This window comes from Myotis yumanensis, unplaced genomic scaffold, assembly GCF_028538775.1.
Source record: "Myotis yumanensis isolate MYYU_CA2020_CCGP unplaced genomic scaffold, mMyoYum1.0.hap1 SCAF_23, whole genome shotgun sequence".
Lineage (NCBI taxonomy): Eukaryota > Metazoa > Chordata > Mammalia > Chiroptera > Vespertilionidae > Myotis > Myotis yumanensis.
This window is the reverse complement of record NW_027223774.1, coordinates 4829702-4853002: the sequence shown is the minus strand read 5'-3', so window position 1 is coordinate 4853002 and position 23301 is coordinate 4829702. Positions and strand designations below refer to the sequence as shown.

General features: G+C 46.7%; 2 protein-coding genes and 1 non-coding gene across 3 annotated transcripts in view; 1 reads left to right on the top strand and 2 right to left on the bottom strand.

Moving 5' to 3' along the window:
- Positions 1-23301, bottom strand: part of LOC139000038 (zinc finger protein 93-like) — a 162604-nt gene that overhangs the window by 56152 nt on the left and 83151 nt on the right. The gene's annotated exons all lie outside the window — the stretch shown is intronic.
- Positions 794-22460, bottom strand: LOC139000045 (zinc finger protein 665-like). Its single transcript, XM_070402313.1, has 5 exons — positions 22313-22460; positions 20127-20271; positions 12784-12910; positions 6430-6503; positions 794-5095 (listed from the first exon to the last, which is right to left on the bottom strand). The coding sequence occupies exons 2-5, from the start codon at positions 20139-20141 to the stop codon at positions 3665-3667; spliced, it is 1647 nt and encodes a 548-aa protein (XP_070258414.1). The 5' UTR covers positions 20142-20271; positions 22313-22460; the 3' UTR covers positions 794-3664.
- On the top strand, positions 7665-7771 carry LOC139000414 (U6 spliceosomal RNA). Its single transcript, XR_011469591.1, has one exon. It is a non-coding gene; the product is annotated as a U6 spliceosomal RNA (small nuclear RNA).

The window sequence follows — 23301 nt, the reverse complement described above, 5'->3', positions numbered from 1 at the left end:
CAGTCCCTTCACCATGAAAAAATGACAATATTCTTAAGCATTTTCCAGATGTGTCTTTCATAGGATATGACATTTATTTTTTTTATCTTCACCTGAGAATATGTTTCCATTGATTTTTAGAGAATATGGAAGACAAAGGGAGACAGAGAAACATCAAAGTGAGAGGAACACTTTGATTGGTTGCCTCCTGCATGAGCGCTGACCTGGGCCCCAACCAGGGAAGAGCCTGCAATCTAGGTACATGCCTTTGGTCAGAACTGAACCCAGACCCTGTGGTAGGCAGGCCGAGGCATTATCTACCGAGTCAAACCAGCTAGGGCAGGAAATGATATTTCTTAGCCCCTCCAACAGCAGACCTTCGTTTTTTTCTCCAGGAGTGAGGTGGAAAAACCCTACATCACATTCTTGAATTATTATTACCCAAGTTACTAAGAATATTATCAGTCACATACAGGGAGCTTAGCCAATGAGCGGTCAGAAAAGGCGTTTCCTCTGTAGTTCACACCAATCCTGGCTAAGCCCCTGCCCAGGCCTAAGGCCTCAGGCCAGGTGTTAGGCCTGGGCAGGGAATCCCAAGCCCAATGTGATTGCCAGCTCTGCCCCTGGCCAGGCCCCAAGCTTCTGCCAGAGGCCATCACCAGCTCCGCCTCCACAGTCCCCAATCTTCACCCTGGATCCCACGGGTGCATCGGGCACTGCCCGCCCCACTTGTAGTATGCAAATTTAGCAGCCATCTTCCTCGGGTTAATTTGCATACTCTTCTGATTGGTGGGCATAGCAAAGGTACAGTCAATTAGCATCTTTGTCGTTTATTAGTGTAGATACACACACACAGATACATATACACGTGAGAATAAAACCTGTTTAACATGGGTAAATTCCATCCCAATAAAGCACTTAATGAGGTAACACTGAGAAATTCTTAAGGTTTCCAATTAAAATCAGGACAAGAAATATTCCAATTATCAAGTACAAAGATGCCAATTTATGGTCTTCCAAAAACTTCATGTTCATATTAAAAACTATAGGTGTCAGCATGACAACCCAAATGGTGGGCTAGCTACGTCATGAAAATAAAGCAAAATATTCACCAAATTCTGATGTCAGTCCTTGCATTATAAATTCCAAACTATTGAGTGGAAGCTACAAGGGCTAGAAAGGCTGATGTGGGACAGGAAGAGCTCTACATGCCATGGTAACAGCATTCCAAAAAGAATGGCAGCCTAGAAGACAAAGTGAAAACCCAGAGAGGAAGAGGAAACAGGAAAGAAATAGAATTAATTTTTCTGAGTTCAGCTAGCAGTACAGACTGGGAAAGGTGTCCTCTCTAGACATGTAGAGATCTTGCCAATTCGGAATCCTGGGTACAACAATGTCACTGCTATTGCAATATTCCTCTTAATTATGGACAATCTATTACACAGACAGTACTGTCCTGAATTTAGTTCCAGTCCCATAAATGTTACAAGCTCACATGCCCTCAAAAAGTTTTCAGTTGATTACACTGGCACAGAAAACGAAGTAACTTTGATGATATCATTTATAAACCTAGAGAAGTATTGTAAAAGATTCTTTGAATAGTGTTATCCTATATTATGAAAGGCTAATATGCAAATTGTCCCCTCAGGAGATCCACTGGGAGACCAGCAGATCGCTTGCTATGACCTGCGCTTACTACAAGGGGGTAGCACGGAACATGCCAGGCGACCAGTGGCAGTGGCAGCAGGTCGGGAGGGAAGGAAGAGCTGAGGAGATGGAGAGGCGGGGGAACCTGATCGGCCCTGATCATCTGCCAGGCATAAAGACCCTACCTGTGCAAGTGCACTGGGCCTCTAGTTCTCTAAAAGAAAAAAAATAGTGCGCCTTACAATGTATCCAATATTCCATGGGAAAGTATACACAAGTGAAGTCCATATAATATTCAACAGCTGGCAGATCTTTAAGGCTGAAACAATCAACCCCATGATTTCACACACAAACACTAGGAATAAAACGTAACAGCATCAAGTGATATGGGGGTAGAATCACATTACTTCCATTTCAAAATACTCCAATTGATTTCAATATAAAATAGGCAACACTCTAAGAAACTGTACATATGGAAACATCACTTCTTTTGATATGGTCATACATACAAAATATTAGCAAACTACATTGAAAGTTTGGAGGACACTATGTAATAAACATTCTGATTTAGGGCAATACCTGAAAGGCATTATGGCGACCTATCTAGTGTGAATTCAGTGATACTTTAAAATTCATAATCAATTACATATTTCGATCAAGTTTTTACATCTTTAGTCACTTTAAGGCACAAATTCCTTGGAAATTTGTAAACTGTACAGTTTGAACAAAAGTCCTCCCTCCTATATCATGAATGTAGAATTACACAATTACAATCCCTAATATTGAGTGAGACTGTAGGTCCAACTATATGATTTCCCAGATTCTTCAGATTTAAAACTTTAGGACATTGTTTACTGTCAGGGCCAGCCTGACAGGTTGAGCCAGGATGAGACAGGGAGGTGGGAATTGAGAAAAGAAAGAAAGACAGGAAAGGGGGGTCGGGAGGACTATAGCTCTCGAGGAACTGAAGCAACTTTATTAGCCACACAATCCCATTTATACACAACACACTGAACAGGAGGTCTGTCAAGAGGAATGTATTCTTTGTTCCTCTTAATCTCTAAGGGAGGGACAGAATAGAAGGACAAGTTCTCAGTACAGCATATCTCAGTAAATAGTAACAGACTTCTTGGTAAGCCATGAAAGGCTGTTCTCATTCTACAAAGGTTGCTCTTATTCTACTGATAATTGCCATCCAAACAAGTCTGGGGAAACTGTGTAGGTAAGGGTCCCAGCCTTGCTAGCCCCTTCAGGTGCAAGGACCTTGCCAGCTTACATCTGGCCCCCAACAGTTTACATTTGTATTGTTTCTGCCCAGTATGAGTTCAAGTAAGGTTTGCATTCTGAGTAAGCTTTGTCACATTCTTTATATCTGCTGGGTTTCTATCCAGTAATAATTATGAGATGTAGTATTACATATACATGAAGATAAACACTTTGACATATGCCTCAAATTTTTCAGGAACTAATTTTATCATTCTCAATGAAGCTTCAACCATGGTTCAATCTTTGGCCAAATACTTTATATTATTGCTCTTTCTCTTTAGAATGATGCCTAAGATGTTACGTTTAACCACAGGTTAAGGGTTTTCTCACAATTTTTTTCACAGCCTAAGACTTTCATCCACTAAATAATCTCTGATGTTCAGTAAATTCTGAGCTTTGGGTAAAGGCTCCAACCCATTCTCTACATTTGTAAGGTATCTTTTTGTTATGAAGTCTCCAAGTACAGTAATATCCGAATGGCTATTAAAGGCTTTTTACATTTTTCACATTCATAAGGATTCCTTCCAGTATGAATTCGGTGATGTTCAGTAAGTTCTCACAGCTGGTCAAGGACTTATAACCCTCCTCACATCTGTAAGACTTCTATGAAGTTTGAACTCTCTGCTGTAGTGTAAGGCATGAACATTGATAAATGGCTGTTACATTCTTTACATTTGTAATGTTTCTCTCCATTATGAATTTTCCGATGTCCATTCAGGTTTGATGCGTCAAGGAATCCTTTACCACATTCTCTACACTTATAAGGCCTATCTTAAGTATGAACACTTAGATGATTAGTAAGACTTGCGTAGCTGATAAAGGATGTGCCACTTTCTCTACATTTATAAGGGTTCTCTCCAGAATGAACTCTCTGATGTCTATTAAGAGAGGAGGAATGACTAAAGGCTTTGCCACATTCTCTACATTTATAAGGTTTCTCCCCTGTATGAATTCTCTGATGTATATTAAGGTAGGAGTAATCGCTAAAAGCTTTGCCACATTCTCCACATATATAAGGCTTCTCTCCAGTATGAACTCTCTGATGCCTAGTAAGGTGTGAGAACCGTCTAAAGGTTTTGCCACATTCTCTACATTTGTAATGTTTCTCTCCATTATGAATTTGATGATGTTCATTCAGGCTTGAGGTGTGCGAAAATCCTCTACCACATTCTCTACATTTATAAGACTTCTCTCCTCTGTGAACTCTCTGATGTGAAGCAAGGTGTGAGGAGCTGACAAAGGATTTGCCACATTCTCTACATTTATAAGGCTTCTCTCCAGAATGAACTCTCTGATGTATAGTAAGGACTGAGGAGCTGACAAAGGATTTGCCACACTCTATACATTTATAAGGTTTCTCTCCCGTGTGACCTCTCTGATGACAAGTAAGTGATGAAGAATGGCTAAAGGTTTTGCCACATTCATTACATTTATAAGGTTTCTCTCCTGTATGAACTCTCTGATGTGAATTAAGAGAGGAAAAATCGCTAAAACCTTTGCCACATTCTCTACATTTGTAAGGCTTCTCTCCCGTGTGACCTCTCTGATGGTAAGTAAGGGATGAAGACTGGCTAAAGGTTTTGCCACATTCTCCACATTTATAAGGTTTCTCTCCTGTATGAACTCTCTGATGTGTATTAAGACAGTAAAAATCGCTAAAAGCTTTGCCACATTCTCCACATTTGTAAGGCTTCTCTCCAGTATGAACTCTCTGATGCGTAGTAAAGTGTGACAACCATCTAAAGGCCTTGCCACATTCTCTACAATTGTAACATTTCTCTCCATTATGCATTTGACAATGTCGATTCAGGTTTGAGGCGTGAAGGAATTCTTTATCACATTCTCTACATTTATAAGATTTTTTTCCACTATGGATTTTTTTCACGTTATTTGTCTTGAATATTTGACTGGAAATTATACCACGAGGATTCCATTTGTCAGCTTTCTCCCCAGGATGAATATTCTCTTGTTCAGTGTAATTTGAAGACGGTTGAAAAGACTGGACACATTTATTGCCTTTGTGTGTCATCTCCACAATAGGAATCACCTCACGTATTTTGTGATTGCACCTTGGGTCACAGACTCTTCCACTTTTATAATGCTCCTCTGCAAACTCGCTTCTCCAATGATTAAGATATAAGTCTTGCTTAAATTTTTTTTGATTTTCATTCCATTGATCACAACTGTCTCCATTATGTGAACTCTGGAAGTAATGGGACATGGAAAGAACTTTACTGACAGAATTTCATTAAACATGTACACTTGTTCCATAAGAACCATTTTGTGATACTCATTAAACCAAGATGGTTTTACACAAAAGCTCTCCTAATTTATTAAAATTATAGACAAAATTAAATACAAAATAATCATTGTCAGAGGAAAAAGAATGAATCCTTGTTTAAAAGACTGCCAGCCCTAACCTGTTTGGCTCAGTGGATAGAGTGTTGGCCTGCAGATTGAAGGGTCCCAGGTTCAATTCTGTTCAAGGGAATGTACCTTGCTTTTGGGCACATCCTCAGGAGGGGTTGTGCAGGAGGCAGCTGATAGATGTTTCCTTCTCATTAATGTTTCTAACTCTCTATCCCTCTCCCTTCCTCTCTGTAAAAAAATCAGTAAAATATATTAACAACAAGCAAAAAAAGATTGCCAAATGCTGAGCCAGCATGGTTCAATGGTTGAGTCTTGATTTTTGAACCAGAAGGTGGGTTCCATTCCCCATCAGGGCACAAGCCTCAAGTTCGGAATCACTTCCCAATGTGAGGAATGCAGGAGGCAGCCAGTCAATAATTCTCTCTCATCAAGGATATTTGCCTATCTCTCTTCATCTCCCTGCCTCTCTGAATCCAAAAAAATATATTTTGAATAAAAATAAATAATAAAAGCACTAGCTGGTTTGGTCAGTGGATAGAGCAGTGGCAAGCAGACTGAAGGGACCTGGGTTTGTTTCTAGTCAAGAGCACATTCACAGGTTGCGGGATCCATCCTCAGTGGGGGCATGTTGGAGGCATCCAGTCAATGATACGATCTTATCACTGATGTTTCTATCTCTCCCCCTTCATCTCTGAATTCAATAAAAATGTATTTAAAAGTGATAATGATAGTAATAATAATAATGATTGCCCAATTGAGCATATTTAAATTTTATAGGTATATTTCAAATCTCTACATTTTAGAAATTATTGCATGAAAGTTTAATCCCACCCTACATTTTACAAAATTCAAATGATTATTTATACTACACAATATGTGAACTCCTACTTTATCCAGATTTCCTTTCAAGAACGCATAATATTAAAAGCTGTTTTCAACCTGCACGTGCAGAAACACACTGATCTGCCAATGGAACTGACTTTAATGAGGAAGGTTTCCCAAATGCATAATACACTTCACCTCTTTAGGTAACAACAATTTTATTATGAGAACGGTTCCAGATTAGTTCTGTTCATACTAATAACCTCTGTTCTCATCACACTCTTCCTCAAATACTGAGACTTTCATTAAGTGTACACTATCAAAGGGACACCTTTTATATCTTACCAGTATCAATTCAGAGAATAAATCTTGTATTCTGGTCTTGGGCATAAAGGCCTGGTCATCTTCAGATGACATAGCTGAAAAAAAACAAATTTTCAGTTTTGACAATCAGGTGGTGAGAGCACTTTGAAGTTACCAGCAACTATAGACCAAATGACAGTTTTGAGTACTCCAAGAGGTAGTGAAGGATTCAAGGAAAGCTCTAGATAGGTAAAGTGAGGAAAACTCATATCAAAGAGGGACAAAGAGTTGCTTACATTTGCCGATGAAAACTGCTCAAACCCTTTGGCACATGATGGCCATATTATAAAAACACTCCCAATTCCCAGTTTCTTCGCTGGAGAGACAGAGATGAGGAAAGTACATGTTCCATGATCTGCTTGTTTTGAAGCATCTTGAATAACAAGTTTCAGTTGTGCATGACACAGAGTGCAAACACAATGGCGGTACACAGTGAGTGCCCTGTTGTGGCTGCTTGTCACACAATGGGAAATTGTTCGAGCACCACACAGAGTGTGATACTGAAGATATATATCAAGCCTGAAAGATACAGCGGGTCTGAGAAAGAAACAGAGAACATTTCCAACTGGGAAATTAAAGTGACAGCCGAACCAGGAATAGAGATCCAGAAAATAGTGTTGACCAAAAGTAGAATTTGTTCCACAGATGGTTATCAGTGTCCTATAGAAAGCATGTTCAAAAGCCTGCTACTTTACCATTCAGGAATCTCAACGAAAGATACTGAGTCATGAAAAAAAACAGAAAAAGTGTACCATCAGGAAAACAAAATAAATGTAATCAAACTGGCACTACATTAATGGAAATATGTTAATTACCACAAAAAAGAATGGAAAATCTTGAAGCCAAAAAGGAGAAAAAAGAAAACTATACAAAATCACCAAAATATTATGTAACCAAAATAAAAATATAATATAATGCGAAAGTACTTTTTTTAAAAAATATATTTTATTGATTTTTTTACAGAGAGGAAGGGAGAGGGATAGAGAGTTAGAAACATCAATGAGAAACATCGATCAGCTGCCTCCTGCACACTCCCCACTGGGTATGTGCCCGCAACCAAGGTACATACCCTTGACCGGAATCGAACCTGGGACCCTTGAGTCTACGGGCCGACGCTCTATCCACTGAGCCAAACCGGTCAGGGCGCGAAAGTACTTTATAAATACCACACGGAAGGGGGATATTGAACTACATAATACCAAAATTAAAAAATACATGTGCTGGCTTCGGTGGCACATATACTAAAATTGGTACGATACAGAGAAGACTAGCTTGGCCCCTGCGCAAGAGTGACACACAAATTAGTGAAGCGTTCCACATTTAAAATAAAATACACTAGAATCATGAAAGACACAATCAACTCAAAACATCAAAGAATTTGCCTGGAAGTGGTGGCTCAGAGATTGTCTCTACCTATGAACTACAAAGTCACGGTTTGGTTCCACATTAGGGCACAGGCCTGAGTTGAAGGCTCAATCCCCGATCATACAGTAAACAGCCCATCGATGATTCTCTCTCTTCACTGATGTTTCTATCTCTCTCTCCCTCGCCTTTCCTCTCTGAAATCAATAAACATACATTTAAAATACAGTAATTAAATAATCAAAGAATTTGTACATAAATCATTACAATTTTAATTCATTAACATTTTGATTCAGAGAAGCCAACAAACACGTGGAAATGTGAACAGAATTTAAGGAACTCCTAAGATACTAACAAATCGGCTACCAAGGGGACCCCATAGAGACAGAATAGTGAAAAGCAGTAGGTAACTTATATAAAAAATTAATTGTTTAAGATCCTGACAATTGGAGGAAGCAACATACAAATGCAAGCAGCTCACGAATTCTAAGGAGAATGAATATAAACATGAGAACAGATAAAAAACAATGAAAATATCATGTGTCCCAGAATACTATCTAAAGACATATAAAAAATAATTCCTCATGGAAAGAATAGCTCCTCTAAGATCATTAGGGGTTTTCTAAGGAGAAAAATACTGCGGAGAAGATGGCATGAAATAAAACATGGAATTGATAAATGAACAAAAGCACCCAACAACGAACGACCTGATCGGTTTGGCTCAGTGGATAGAGCGTCAGCCTGGGGACTGAAGGATCCCAGGTTTGATTCCAGTCAAGGGCATGTACCTTGGTTGTGGGTGCATCCCCAGTAGTTGGTGTGCAGGAGGCAGCTAATGGATGTTTCTCTCTCATTGATGTTTCTGACTCTCTGTCCCTCTCCCTTCCTCTCTGTAAAAAATCAATAAAATATATATTTTTTAAAAAACCACCCAATAAGAATTTTGACAAAACCGATGATAAACAATGGAGAGGAAACAACTTTTTAAAAGTAAAAATCAATAAAATATATTTTTAAAAAAATGCTGACACGCCAAGCTCAAAAGGTTCGCCACCACTGATCTACACAAAAGCCTACAAGGAGGCTGTTTATTCATAATTTAGTAAAATTGGAAGCAATGAAGAGGACTGGCAACAAGGGAATGGATAAATACAGTTCAGGACATACAATGATGTCTTATTCACTACTATCCTATCTAATAAAGAGGGAATGTGCTAATTGACCCTCATGCTGTCCCAAACATGATGGTGCCCACAGCCAATAAGGAGGGAATAAGCTAATTGAGTGCCATGCCCTCAAAGATGGTGGTGCCCACATCCACAAGATGGCCAGCAGGGGAGGGCAGTTAGGGGCAACCTGGCTAACAGGGGAGGGTAGTTGGGGTTGACCAGGCCTGCAGGGGATAGCAGTTGGGGGAGGACCAGGACTGCAAGGGAGGGCAGTTGGGGGGGACCAGGCCTTGAGGGGAGGGTAGTTAGGGGTGACCAGCCTGGCAGGGGAGGGTAGTTGGGGGTGATCAGGTCAGCAGGGGAAGGCTGTTAGGGGCAACCAAGCCATCAGGGGAGGGCAGTCAGGGGCCACCAGGCCATGAGAAGAGGGGAGCAGGGGTCGACTCGGCCATTAAGGGAGGACAGTTGAGAGCAAATGAGCCGGCAGGGGAGGGCAGTTGGGGGCGACTGTATGGCAGGGGAGCAGTTAGGCATCGATCAGGCTGGCAGGGGAGTAGTTAGGGAATGATTAGGCTAGCTGGCAGGCAGAAGCGGTTAGGGGCAATCAGGCAGGCAGGCAGGCAGGCAGGCGACCGATTGGGAGCCAGCAGTCCGGGATTGTGAGAGGGATATCCACTGCCCATTTAGGCCTGATCCCTGTGGGATTGGAATTAAACAGGCAATCGAACAACCCTCAAGGGGTTCCAGATTGGAGAGGGTGCGGGCTGGGCTGAGTAACACCCACACCCTCGGTGCACGAATTTCATGCACCGGGCCTCTAGTAAGGAAATAATACATGAAGCCATTCAAAAATATGATAGAAGCCTAGATAAATAGAACTAAAATGAAAGAATCCAATCTGCCTGCACAGGTAGCCCAGTTGCTTAGAGGATCGTACCGATATAACCAAGTTGTAGGTTTGATCTCTGGTCAGGGCACATACAAAAACATCAACTAATGCCCAGCTTAATTTCCTATCTCTCTCTAATTCTCCCTTCTTCTCTGAATTCAATAAAATCTTAGAAAATAAAAGACAGTGGATTATGAATTTTGATAAAACTTTCCCATTTCCAATCCAGGTTGTCCTCTGGTCAGAGACATGGCAGAATCTTAGAATATTCTAAAAAATGATTTCCTAAAATATCCTTTTCTGATAGTACCTTAATTAGTGTAGACAACATGTAAAGTGTGCAAATACTGAGTTCCTAATTCACATATATCACAAAGCTTTGCTTTTCTCTCCTACGGACCCCCAATTTGTTACTCTTTTAAAACATACAAAATTTTATTGCTTTCAGAGAAAAATGGAGAGGGAAAGAGAGATAGAAATATCAATGATGAGAGAGAATCATTGATTGGTTGCCTCCTGCACACACCCGACAGGACCCAGGCGTTGGTTGTTGACCAGAATCGAACCAGGGACCTTTCAGTCTGCAGGCCGGCCCTCAATCCACTGAGCCCAACCTGCTGGGGCTTAATTTGTTCCTTGAGAGCATGAATCTAACACAGAAAGCAGAAGCCCCTAGAGATCCTATCTAATAAAAGAGAAACATGCAAACTGACCATAACCCCAACACCCTTCCCATTGGCTAATCAGTATATCCTTACGCAAATTAACTGCCAACCAAGATGGCGGCCAGCAGCCAGGCACTGAAGCAAACAGGAGACTTGCTTGCTCCAGTGATGGAGGAAGTCAAGGTTCCCCACCTGCCGCTACCGGCCTCTGAGCTTGCACTCTAAGAAACAATGCTGCAAGTATAGAAGCTAAACAAACTCCAGAAATCTGCTTTCAGGCAGCAGGGCTTCAGCCAGCAGGACTGCAACAGTGTTTCAATTATAGAACCCAAACAAACCCAACCTGCTTTCAGCAGCCGAGGTCTGAGAGCTGCAGCCAAGGTCTGAGAGCTGCAGCCAAGCCTCAGCTTCAGTGACAGCCACAGAAGGTAAATAAATCCCAGAATAAAAGAAAAAAGAAAAAAAGGAGAGGTTGGGAGCTTCAGTCACCCGCCAGTCTGAAAACGGCCTTCAGCCCCTCACCCAGACTGGCCAGGCACCCCAGTGGGGGCCCCCTCCCTGAAGGGGGGTGTGACCAGCTGCAAACAGCCATCATCCCCTCATCCAGACTGGCCAGGCACCCCAGTGGGGACCCCCACCCTGAAGGGGGTGTGACCAGCTGCAAACAGCCATCATCCCCTCATCCAGACTGGCCAGGCACCCCAGTGGGGACCCCAGCCCTGAAGCAACAAGATTATGGCTAATTTGCATACTGAAGGTGGGAGGCAGTGGGAAAGGCTGTCTGCGATCCCGGCACCCGGATCTGTGACCCTGCCCGGCAGGGGGCAGCGCGGGAGGCTGTCTATGGTCCCGGGACCTGGATCCGTGACCCTTCCCGGCAGGGCAGCAGCTCGCACAGGGGCGGATCGGCCGGGATTGGGCAGGGCAGGACGCCTGGCTTCCGCCCAGCCCCAGTCACTCTGGGCAGGTGAGCAGTGCAGAGAGCCTCTGGACAGGGGAGGCAGGCTGGCGGAGGGCAGCCTATACTCCCCACATGGCGTTGGTGACAGCTCTGAGTACGCCAAGCGGAGCCTGCAGGCTGAGCTGAAGTAGCGCCTGCAGGCCATCAGCGCCCAGGAGTGGCTGCGCAAGATCCGCCTCCTGGCCCAGAAGGTGCAGGATCGCAGGGACAGCCACCATGGCGGGCCAGACTGACATCCTCCTGGCCGCTCCAGGGGCTTGCAGATCTGAAAAGCCAGAGGCATCTGGTGTGCACATCCCCCCTGGTGTGTGAACATCCCCAGCACACTGTCACCCTACCACGCCTGCAACAGTTGCAAACCAAGGCGTGCACAAGTTCCCCCCACCTCTTCACCGCACTTCCATCAACCCGGCATGCCTAACACCCCCACAGGATGTGCACATATCCCCTCTGATGCGCTCACGTCCTTTGGAGAGTGTCTGGGTGTTCTGGGTGCTGAGAGTGGGCGCCTGTGAGATGACAGTGAGAGGGCGGAGTGGTGATGCCCTGTTCCCACGGAGGCCAGTGCAACTACAAGATCACCTCTGGGGGATTAATGCAGGTGCTGAGGCAGGAGCACGTGCAGATAGACAAACCTGGTGGGCATGGGCGGCCCTTGCTGAGGTGCCTTTGGTCAGCGTTCAAGATCAAGAACCCAGAGGCGGAGAGGAATTCCGTCCTCTCAGTGAAACAGTGGGATAGTCAGGGCGACTGTAGAGGAGCAATGTGCACTTTGGGTGCCAGCACCCATGAGCGAAGGCTGCCCTGACTGAGCCTCGCTTGCTAGGGGCCTAGCTCACTCCTGCTGGGCAGCGGGTGACAGGACGTGTTTTTCCGAATTAATGAGAGAAAATGTTGATTCTCCTGCTGACCATGAAGGTGGAAATTGAAGTGGGGAGACATGTGGGGAGTGAGCGAGGTTCCCTGTGTGGGGGTTCCAAATCTACTGTAGGTTTATTTCACCACTGACTAGAGATATACAGGGTGTCCCCCCAAAATGTATACACACTTTGAATACCTACTAATTCCAATGGTTTTAAGCATAAGAAAGAAACAACAATGGAGCTGTTATCTGTTAAAAGTGTGGGCACAAACAGGTAGTTGGACATTCCCTGAGGGGTCTCACATTGGAGAGGGGGAAGGCCATACTGAGGGGCCCCTTCTCCCGTGCACCGGGCTACTAGTGTTAATATAATAAAGGAAAAAAATCCTGAGGGTTGAGAAGGAACTCGGGAAGGAAGTCATCCTCACCCACGGAGACCAGGTTGCTGTAGTTCTCCAACATCACATCCATGTACAATTTCCGCTGAGCTGGGTCCAGGCATTCCCATTCCTCCTGAGAGAAATTTATGGCCACATCCCTGAAGGACAACGGTTCCTGAAATAAAAGACAGTTAACAAGAGGTCACAAGAAGAGTTCATGTCACCCAACATGAAAACAGTGTTAGGAGAAGAGGTTTTGACCGTAGGGGGTATCCTGAACTATACAGTAAGATCACTTTGCCCCAGTAATATTCTCTGATATGTTTTCTAATACTGACACAGGAGGATGACAAACGTCCACAAATCCACAGTACAGATTTTCCTTTACAGGAAAATAAACTTCAAAATTAAGGCATGGACACAGGCTTATAGACTTCTGAAGGCTGCATTTACAGCGTTCAGGGTCAGTGATGTATATTTCTCAGCGGGAAAGGTCATGCTGGTTGGAAGTATATGGAGTTCTTCTCAAGTGTGAAGCAGACCACAAGGAAATGAACTTCTATAAAAATACAATCTCTGATCCAGGTTCTGAGATGGGCCCCGTGTTTCCACATGTGTAACAAGCTTACTTTTTACTTGTGATGCTAATGTTTCCACATCATGTGCCACACTTCTGAATACACAGAAAAAGAAAACACAAGGAAAAATTCATACAGAACTTTGAACTAAAAGGGTTTGTTAACGGAATCCAGTTTTCATGGAATAGGACACATAGGAACCACAATGCTATTTGGGAATTTATTATGAGTAATCTTAAAACAAGATTATTCTGCCTGGACCAGCAGGTGTGGCTCTTGTGTGCTGACCCATACAACAAGTGGTCACTCACGCCATTCATGGTCTAGACCAGGCGTGGGCAAACTTTTTGACTCGAGGGCCACAATAGGTTCTTAAACTGGACCGGAGGGCCGGAACAAAAGCATGGATGGAGTGTTTGTGTGAACTAATATAAATTCAAAGTAAACATCATTACATAAAAGGGTACGGTCTTTTTTTTTTTTTTTTTAGTTTTATTCATTTCAAATGGGCCGGATCCGGCCCACGGGCCGTAGTTTGCCCACGGCTGGTCTAGACACACGACCAGGTTGCAGTCAAAATCCCCAGTGTTGGGTGTACAGGAGGTAGCCGGTCAATGATTCTCTCTCATCACTGATGTTCCTCTCATTTCCTCTCTGAAATACATAAAAATATACTGGTACATGGAAAAAAAACACAAAGAGCCCTAACTGGTTTGGCTCAGTGGATAAAGCGTCAGCCTGTGGACTCAAGGGTCCCAGGTTCGATTCCAGTCAAGGGCATGTACCTTGGTTGGAGGCACATCCCCAGTGGGGGGTGTGCAGGAGGCAGCTGATCGATGTTTCTCTCTCATCGATGTTTCTAACTCTCTATCCCTCTCCCTTCTTCTCTGTAAAAAATCAATAAAATATATATTAAAAAAAACACACACACAAAGAAAACACAGCTAAAATAACGCTAACAGCTTAGGTACAGAGACACATTTTACCACTATGAAATCAAGATGGTTTAGTGACTGCATAAATCTCATGAATCTATTTGTATATGATCCCTTTTGTGTTTTATAAACACAATAAGGAGAAAAGATAAAAATAGAAAACAAGTTAGACTATTGTTTCCCTTTCTGTGGTTGTAAATCCTCCCATGAGAAGATATTTCCCACTGATTTTTCAAGAGTGGAAGGCAGGGAGGTAGAGGCGGGAAAAGAAGAGGGAGAGAGAGGAGAGAGAGAGAAATATGTGAAAGAGAGAGAAACATCACACCAGCCTAGGGGAACTCATTTTTCTTATTAGTACATTTCTTTCAAAATTTTTATGTTATCATTAGTGGAGAGCTATGTTGTAGAAATTTAATGAAACTGAACATACATTAACAATGTCATTCTTGAAAACTTTTAAGAAAATACAAAAAAATGATAGTGTAGGACACTGGTTCTCAACCTTGCTAATGCCGCGACCCTTTAATACAGTTCTGCATGTTGTGGTGACCCCCAAACATAAAATTATTTTTGTTGTTACTTCATAACTGTAATTTTGCTACTGTTATGAATTGTAATGTAAATATCTGATATGCAGGATGTATTTTCATTGTTACAAATTAAACATAATTAAAGCATAGTCATTAATCACAAAAACAATATGTACTTATATATGTGTTTTCCGACAGTCTTAGTGACCCCTGTGAAAGGGTCGTTCGGCCCCCAAACGGGCCGCGACCCACAGGTTAAGAACCACTGGTGTAGGGTATGTCTCTCATGTGAGTACAGAATCGAAGGGAAATGTAAAGAATCAAGGCCTGATTGTTTAAAGCTCCCATGAAAAAGCCAATGATCTAGAGGAAATAAAAGTAAGTCCTTCATTTTCCAAAGCAAACCCAAACTAACAAGAGGGACATTTCCAGATGTGAAGTGATGGTCTTTGTACAACTTCCATTAAATCGCTACTACAAAAAAAAAAAAAAAAAAAAATCACTACTACACCCTTGTTCCTGAGAAAAGGAGACTATTGTAACGTTTGACCGAAGAAAGGCACCAGAGTCCAAATTAAAAGCAGAGTGCACTGTTTATCCAAGAGGCAGATGCTCTCGGGTGAGGTCCCGAGGTCTGCGATCACAGGCCGGGGGAGTCACACACAATAGGGGGAGTGGGAAGATTATATGGGCAGGTTTGTTGTCGGTTGCCGGTCGCTACCAGAATGTTTGTAGCAGTTTGCAGTTAGGTTGGAAACGGGATGTTTGGTGGAGCTGGAAAGTCCCTTGCCAATGTCCAGTTTGTGTTTGCGGTTCCCTGGGCGCCCCGTATCCACCTGGACCTTACATTTCGACCTTTTAGTGATAATGGGTGCTGACCGCTCTGGCTGCTTCGGGCTTAGTTGGGATGTAGGCTTATGGGCCCTGGGTCGGAGGGTCCAGGGGGATGCGGGAGCAGGGATGTAGTAGCATCTGGTTAACTGCTACCTTTGTGATGCTTTTTGCCCAATTTTGAAGGAACTGTAAGAGATAAGAAGCAAATATTAATAATAGACAAATGATAACCAAGGGACCCAGGAAGGGTAGGAGCCAAGGCATCAGGGAATTCCAGACAGAGGTAGGAAGTTAAGCATTTGGTTATGCCCCCTCCCACAGGAGGTTGCAGTGTTCCCCCTGTGTGCTCATATTCATTCTAACCATCTGCCTTCCTCTGTGTGCTCCGCCAAATCTCCGCCCCCATGGCTCCCAGCAAGTTAAATTCACAGGTAGCTGGCCAGTTCCCTTTGGGAGAAATTGCAGCTGGGAAAGATTTTATCGGGACAGCCATTCTTTCTCACTTTTCTGATCTTCCCCAAATTAAGAAATGCTCTCTTCAGACCCTCTCAACCAGCAGCCGCCTTCTCCCCTATCCCTGAGAGCCGAAATCCTGAGAACGTTAGCTCCAAAACAGCCTCTTCTATTTCTGCGCCCATTCTGCCCGAGGGAGGCGGAAGGGACTGAGGGCAGAGTCTGAATCTATGCCCCCCACTCTCTAACCTGAGCCCTCAGACCATGGTCCGAGATCAAGCGAAAAATGGCCTTTAACATTTTAATGCCCACCTTCAACAGAAGGTAGACCTACAGACTTGGTTGCAGTCCTGCGGCTAAAGGCAGCCGCCATGGCCCCAAGGGGGCTGTGCGCGTTGGGGGTGCAATGAAAGGATCGCCACCGGAGAATGCTTCAAATGCGGAAATAAAGGTCACTGGGCAAAGCAGTGCCCCCAGCCCCGGACTCCAACCAAGCCCTGCCCGGCATAAGGTCAAAGCGCCACTGGAAAAGTGACTGCCCCTGGAAAGGTGGCGGGCCCTCTGTACCCCAGTGTGGAGGGGCCGCCCTTCCAGGTCATGACCCGCTGCTGGCCATGCTGGGACTGGCTGAAGACTGAAGAAGCCCAGCTTCGACAGCCCCCACCACGCTCGCACTGAAGGTAGTGTGTCACCTTCCTGGTCAACACGGGGGCTGCCCTCTCTGTCCTGCCCTCCTTTTTGGGCCCCCTTTATCCTTCCAAGATCTCGGTCATGGGTACTGACGGCAAATCCACCTGCCCGCTGGCCACCGGACCCCTTCCCTGCCTCCTTGATGATAGCCCTATAACCCACTCATTCTTAGTCATGCCTTCATGCAGCCTGCTCCCTCCCCACCCCCCGCCTTTTCTCCAGCCTCCAGGTCCCTGGCTTCCACTGCTCCATCCCTTCCTCTTTTCCCTTAGATAACAGTGCATTCTAACATTCCTCCCACTTTCACTGCAAGAGGACCCATCATTCCTCACAGGTTCTTACCTGGTATTCCTAACTACCAATTTGTCAATCAGGACCGACGGAGAACTGGAAGCCACCCTGGCTCCCTCCTCAGGCAGGAAGAAAGGGGCCGCCCTGGTTCCACTCCTTCTAGGAACCGGAGTCCTTGCAGGGGTGGGTACTGGGATGGGAGAATGAAATCTTTCCCAGCTGCAATTTCTCCCAAAGGGAACTGGCCAGCTACCTGTGAATTTAACTTGCTGGGAGCCATGGGGGCGGAGATTTGGCGGAGCACACAGAGGAAGGCAGACGGTTAGAATGAATATGAGCGCACAGGAGGAACACTGCAACCTCCTGTGGGAGGGGGCATAGGGAGGAGGCTGCTTCTTTATACACTCAATACTCCAGAATCATAGAGGAGGGCGCAGAATCAAAGATTTGATTCGGGCATAAGACCAGTAGGGAATGTGCTAGGGGGAGGGACCGTGGCATGGAAAGATGGCTGAATGTGCTGGGGGCAGGGACCGTGGCATAGAAAAATTACTGAACCCAGCCAGGCGTGACCCCGTTTTCCTCCTGAACTTTTACCCTGCCAGGTAACCCTTTGCAGTTTGAGTTCGAGAGAGTGCTGGCTAGAATGGAAGAAGGGGAGTTAGCAGAGCTGGGACTAAGCCGGGCACAGAGGGATTCATCCTCGGCTGGGCGAGGAGGGAGCCGGAAAGGGGGAGATTCGAGGTCTTGGGGGGGGGGGGATAGTAAAAGCAGAGGGTTCGGATTCGGAGGAGGAATTGGAGGCGGAGTTCTGGCCCTTGTCCTCCCCTGGAGTCAATGTTGGAGGTCCGGCTGTGGCTAAGAGGACCTGAGAGGTGGAGCAGGAGGGGGTGGAGTAGGAGGCACCAAAGGTTGGGGCGAGAGTGAACATACCAAGTCAATGAGTGTTCCGAAATCAAAAGTACCCTCAGGCGGCCACTGGGAGCCATTATATAAAACGTATTGAGGCCACCAGACAGTGCAAAAATAGATTAGTTTCTTTTTCCTCAGATCCGAGAAGGTGAGTTTGTTCCAATTAGAAAGAATGCACCCTAGAGATGTTTTTGGATTGGTTGGGTCCGGCTTAGAGGGTTGGCTACCCATTGTCAGGAGTCCCAGACACTCGTCCTGCCCGAAACGGCGTCCCGGTGTCCCGGTTTCGGGAGAGAATGAGTGCAGTAGGGGTGAGAACATCTACCCAGGCGTCCCCAAGGCAGGCAATTCACCGTCAGAAAACAGGAAGGACTGCGAGTCCCAGCATCCTCAGACTTTGTCAGGTCCGGACGGCGTCTCCTTGGGGCAGCTGCGACTCCAGTCAAGGAGACTCAGGAAAGAACCCCCCGACAGAGGAAGAGCCTACATCACAGCCGGTTGGAACTGAGATCGCTGGTAAAGCCTTTAGTCGGAGAGGCTGAGCCTCAGGGGGCCCCTGGGACCTCCTGCAACTTCCGATTCCACCAGAGTGTCAGTTTCTGGTTCTCAGAGGAGACGCAGCCCAGTGGCACGAAGGTCTCCCGGGTTTAGGCACCAAGAATGTAACTTTTGACTGAAGAAAGGCACCAGAGTCCAAATTAAAAGCAGAGTGCACTGTTTATTCAAGAGGCAGATGCTCTCGGGTGAGGTCCCGTGGTCTGCGATCACAGGCCGGGGGAGTCACACACAATAGGGGGAGTGGGAAGATTATATGGGCAGGTTTGTTGTCGGTTGCCCGTCGCTACCAGGATGTTTGTAGCAGTTTGCAGCTGGGCTGGAAACGGGATGTTTGGTGGAGCTGGAAAGTCCCTTGCCAATGTCCAGTTTGTGTTTGCGGTTCCCTTGGCGCCCCGTATCCACCTGGACCTTACAACTATTAACTCTACAGTGAGGGGAGCACCTGTGCCACGTGACCGTCAGGTGGACTGAGACCATGGGCATCAGGTGACTGAGGCACACGGAAGGTCAGATCACCACTGCTGTGACATTACTGCCAAAAATACCTCAATAAGTAAATATGTGGAAATGATCACAAATAAACATTAGTTTTTGCAAGTGCCTATCGACCTGTGCCTCTCATGTTCTGTAAGCTAACAGTACATTTACCGACCAAGTCTCTCGTACTAATCTAATGAGCAAGTCTCTTCTATTTGCCCTTTTTTCAGAACTTTCTGAGCTATTCTGAGCAGTCAGATGTGCAGCTTCTTACCCCTGATCTAGAGCTGATGCTGCAGCCACGTGAACCTAAAACCTGCATTTGCCTTCTTCACTGATACCTCAGCCTCTAACAAGAGGGACATTTCCAGCCTCTGACCCCATCCCAATAGGGATGTTAGACATGGCTGCCTTCCAATTTTGATCTGTCACCAAAGGGGTATTTTTAGTAGTTGAAAGTCACTGATTAAAGGTAGGAATGCTTCCTGAATCCTTCCTCTACCCCTCCCTTTCCCACTTCCCCTCCCCCTCCCTCTCCCCTTTCCCTCTCTCTCCCTTTCCTTTTTCTGCCCCTACTTCCCTGACTTCCACTCTTGAAAAGTTAATGGAAAATAGGTAAGAAAATATCTTCTCACGGGAGGATTTACAACCTCACAAATTTACAACCACAGCTGGGGAGGGTGATAAAATGCATGCAGACAAGGCTCTGGCACAATGGAGGGGAGTATAACCCGGACAGTGTGGCTGAGAGGTAGACGGCTGACCTATGAACCAGGAGGGCAGGCTTAGGTTCCTCGTCAGGGCACACTCCAGGCTTCAAACTCCATACCCAGTGCATGCAGGAGGCAGCTGCCCCATGATTCCCTACCTAATTGATGTTTCTATCTCTCTCTCCATCTCCTTTCCATTCTGAAAGCAATTAAAAATATATATTGAAAAGACAGGAAAAAGAGAAGAAAAACACACAAAAAAGAGAAATATAGAAACTGCTGACATTGACTGTGTTGAATAAAGTAATAAAATAAGGAAAGAAAAACAACCTGCAAAGACAAGAACATCAGCTGTAGAGAAATAAATCACCAGATGTCAGAGGAAAAGGAAACATAGCCTGTGACCCAGGACACATCTTTTACCTGAGAAGCAGCCATTTGGTCCTGGTCCTGATCAGGGTGTGGGGTGTTTTCTCAGGTGACACTATGTTGAGGAGTCACAGAATGTGCCTTCTAAGATGTCAGCCCAGCCTGTTAATCAGCTCATCTCACTCATAGTCAGAAGGATCTGCAAAGAAGGAAAAGGCCACCCTTCGTGTCTTCGGTCACAGGAGAGACAGGAACAATGAACCCCTACATGGAGACCACACTGTGAGGTGTTTTATTTCGTCTTCATGTGTCTCTCCTCCCAAAGACACCCACAAACTCCTACAGAAATGAGGTGAGCTGCTGTCCTGATGCCCCACACCAAACAGAGCACCCCCTTGCTTTCCCTGAACAAAGCCTGCTCCCCACTCTCACAAAGGCATCCTACACCCCTCCTGCTATCCCTGTCTCACCTTCCATCACCTGGAGGCCCCCAGTAACCAAGGATGCCCCACCCAGAGCTGCTGTCCAACTCCATTGGGGAAAGTGCCCCTGAGGGCATTTCTTTAAGCTCCTCAGGGGATCTGAGAAGACCCAGAGGATTTATCTAAGGATGTTTTCAAATAATAAATTGTCAGACATAGAAAAAGTAAATCCACAGAACACACACACACCCCACAGCAACAAAGCTAAGGCTTTAAATAGCCCTGAAAGAAAAGGATCAAATGGTGATACAGGTCACTTCCTCGTTGCATCCCAGGAAATTACAAGGGACCCATGACCAACAGACAAGTCTCTCTCCTCTCAGTGAATAAAGGTTGCAACTGGAAGGAAATGATTATAAAATTCCCAAGCCTTACAAACTGGAGATTTAGAATTCTCATTCAACCTGTATAACTAATACAATTCAGCTGTTAAATTAAAAAAATAAAGGCACACCTAGGCAGCATAACTCAGTGACTGAGCTTAGACCTATGAACCATGGTTAGGTCATGGTTAGATTCCTAGTCCGGATAAATGATTGTCTTTCCTCATTGATGTTTCTAACTCTCTCTCCCTCTCCCTGCCTCCTGGAGATGAACAGATATATATATATATCCGCAGCTGATACATCACAACTTAACCATCCACCACCCATCTGCTCACCCCTCACCCAGATCAGGGTTCCCCTCCTCCCACTACATGTATTTCTGTCTGTGGATCTGTCTCTGTCTCCTGCTCCCTTTCCCTCCACTGTGGTCCTTTCCTGTGTCCCCCCCTCCTCTGCTCCCCCCCCCCCCTTTTCTGTCTGTCTGTCCTACACCTGGACCATGAAACTCCTGAAACCTCCTTCCCTTCAGGGGCTCTTTCTCCTGGTCTCTGAGGCTCCATCTCCACACACGTCTGCGTCTTCCCCTCCCCACGCCCGCGGCCCCTCTGCTGCCTGTTCCCGTCGGTCCCGCTCCCACAGCTGCTGACTCAGGGCTGCTCCCTCTGCTCCCTCATCCCTGAGCCCCCCTTTCTGTCCCTGCACTCGCTCCCCAACTCTTCTCCTCTGAACCCGTGTCTCTGTCTCAAGTGCCTCCTCCTGTGCGGCCCCCACTTCTGCTCCCCAGGACCCGCTCCCTCTCAGCCCCCCTTCCTCTCTCTGGGCTCCCCCTCCTCCCTGTGTCTCCGCTTCCTTCCTCCTCAGGCCACTTTCCCGAGTGACCCCCTCACTCCTACCGTCCCATCCAGTCCCCCCCACACCCCCTATGGGCCCCTCTCTGTGGACCCCTCGCTGCCCTTCCTCCCGCCCACGTGTCTGTCTCTCACTCCCTCTCCTGACCCCCCAGCCTGGGCCCCCGCCCCCCGCAGTCACCGCGCCCACAAAGCCCCTCCCTGCGGGCAGCTCGCCTCTTCAGGGGACACCGCGTCCTCCCCCTGAGCCCCCCCATGGACACTGTGCTCCCCGGGCAGGCAGACCCCTTATTAAATGGGGGTGGGCCTAAGAGGGGGGTGCGGACCCCCAGGCCGGGAGCCATCCGGGCTCTTTGGGCGGAAAGCGCCGGGCGGGGGGAGGGGCGCAAAGGGCGGGAACCCCCTGACCCAGACTCTCAGCCCCGCGGGGAGGACCGGCGGCCCCGGGAACGGTTTTCAGCGGGAAAACCGCGCGGCAGGCGGTGGCCACAGCCACAGGCGGAGAGACCCCGGGCCGGGGCCTCCGTTTCCTCCCAAAGGAACGTGGCGCCCGCACCGCGCAGCCTCCCGGGACGCGGACTCACCGCTGAGAGAGGCTCCGGGGCGGGGACCCCAACACGGACTTCAGCGCCGGCAGCGCCCTCAGCCTTCCCTGCGGGGAGGGGGACGGGGAGCCTCCGCTTTAAAGACAAACACCCTCCTCAGGGGAACCGCCACCTTCCCCTCCACAGCCGCTTCCGCGTCTGCAAGGAACTGCGCATGCGCCTCCCTGCGGGGTGGGCGGGGCCAGAGCCTGAGCTGAGCGACTCCGCGATGGGGGCGGGGCCGAGCCCGGCGGCCAGGCCTGTGCAGGGACAGAGGGAGGGGGGGCGGGGCAGGAGCGAGGGGGCAGCCCGGGGTCCCCGCACCTCCTCCCACAGGGACAGCCCTTCCTGGGGGAGTTTCCCACGTCACTGTCAGGGTTTTGGCTGGTGAGGCGGCTGCGAAAGGATTCACAAGGGAGAGAAGAGACAGGAGCAGAGGGAGGGCGTTTATTTTACTTCTTTAAAGGGAGGAAGGGGCCAGGTGCCCGCTTATGGCACAAGGCACCCCAGATAGAGGACTGTTCCTTTATTGGGGTGCCAGCGAGTGAATGGCAGCTGTGGCAAAAGCATAAAGAGGGAGGAGGAACCTGGAATTCACACAGAAGTTTCCCAGCTCCCAGAGGCTGTGCTTAGAGCTATGGCTGGTCTGCCCTTCAGCTGCAGGTGTCCCAGGGAGGGGTCTTTCCTAGGATCTTCACAAGCCGGGAGCACATTCTTACAGTGAAGTTACAGGGAACTCAAAAGGCGGGGCAATTGGGTTTGAAACCAGAAACTTTCTGCCTGCGATTCACCTGGATCCTTAAACCCTCAGTGAGGAGGGGGGAGGGGAAGGGCAGCCTGCTCTCAGCCCCTCCTCGTCTCCCCATCTGAAGGGAGAGGCAGCTTGAGTTAGGGAAGCAGGTGGATGGGGGTGTCAGAGAAAGACGCAGATATCCATTCATGGTTAGGCACCTGATGAGATAGTCCCATCCATTGCTGGGGTCCAATCC

Bases quoted from the DNA above. Each gene is read 5' to 3' on its own strand.
- LOC139000045 (XM_070402313.1), bottom strand. The intron at 6,504-12,783 runs GTGAGGATGACT...GTTTTTTTTCAG, and splicing joins CAGCAACCTGGTCTCCGTGG to CTATGTCATCTGAAGATGAC. The intron at 5,096-6,429 runs GTAAGATATAAA...CATTACTTCCAG, and splicing joins TATTCTCTGAATTGATACTG to AGTTCACATAATGGAGACAG.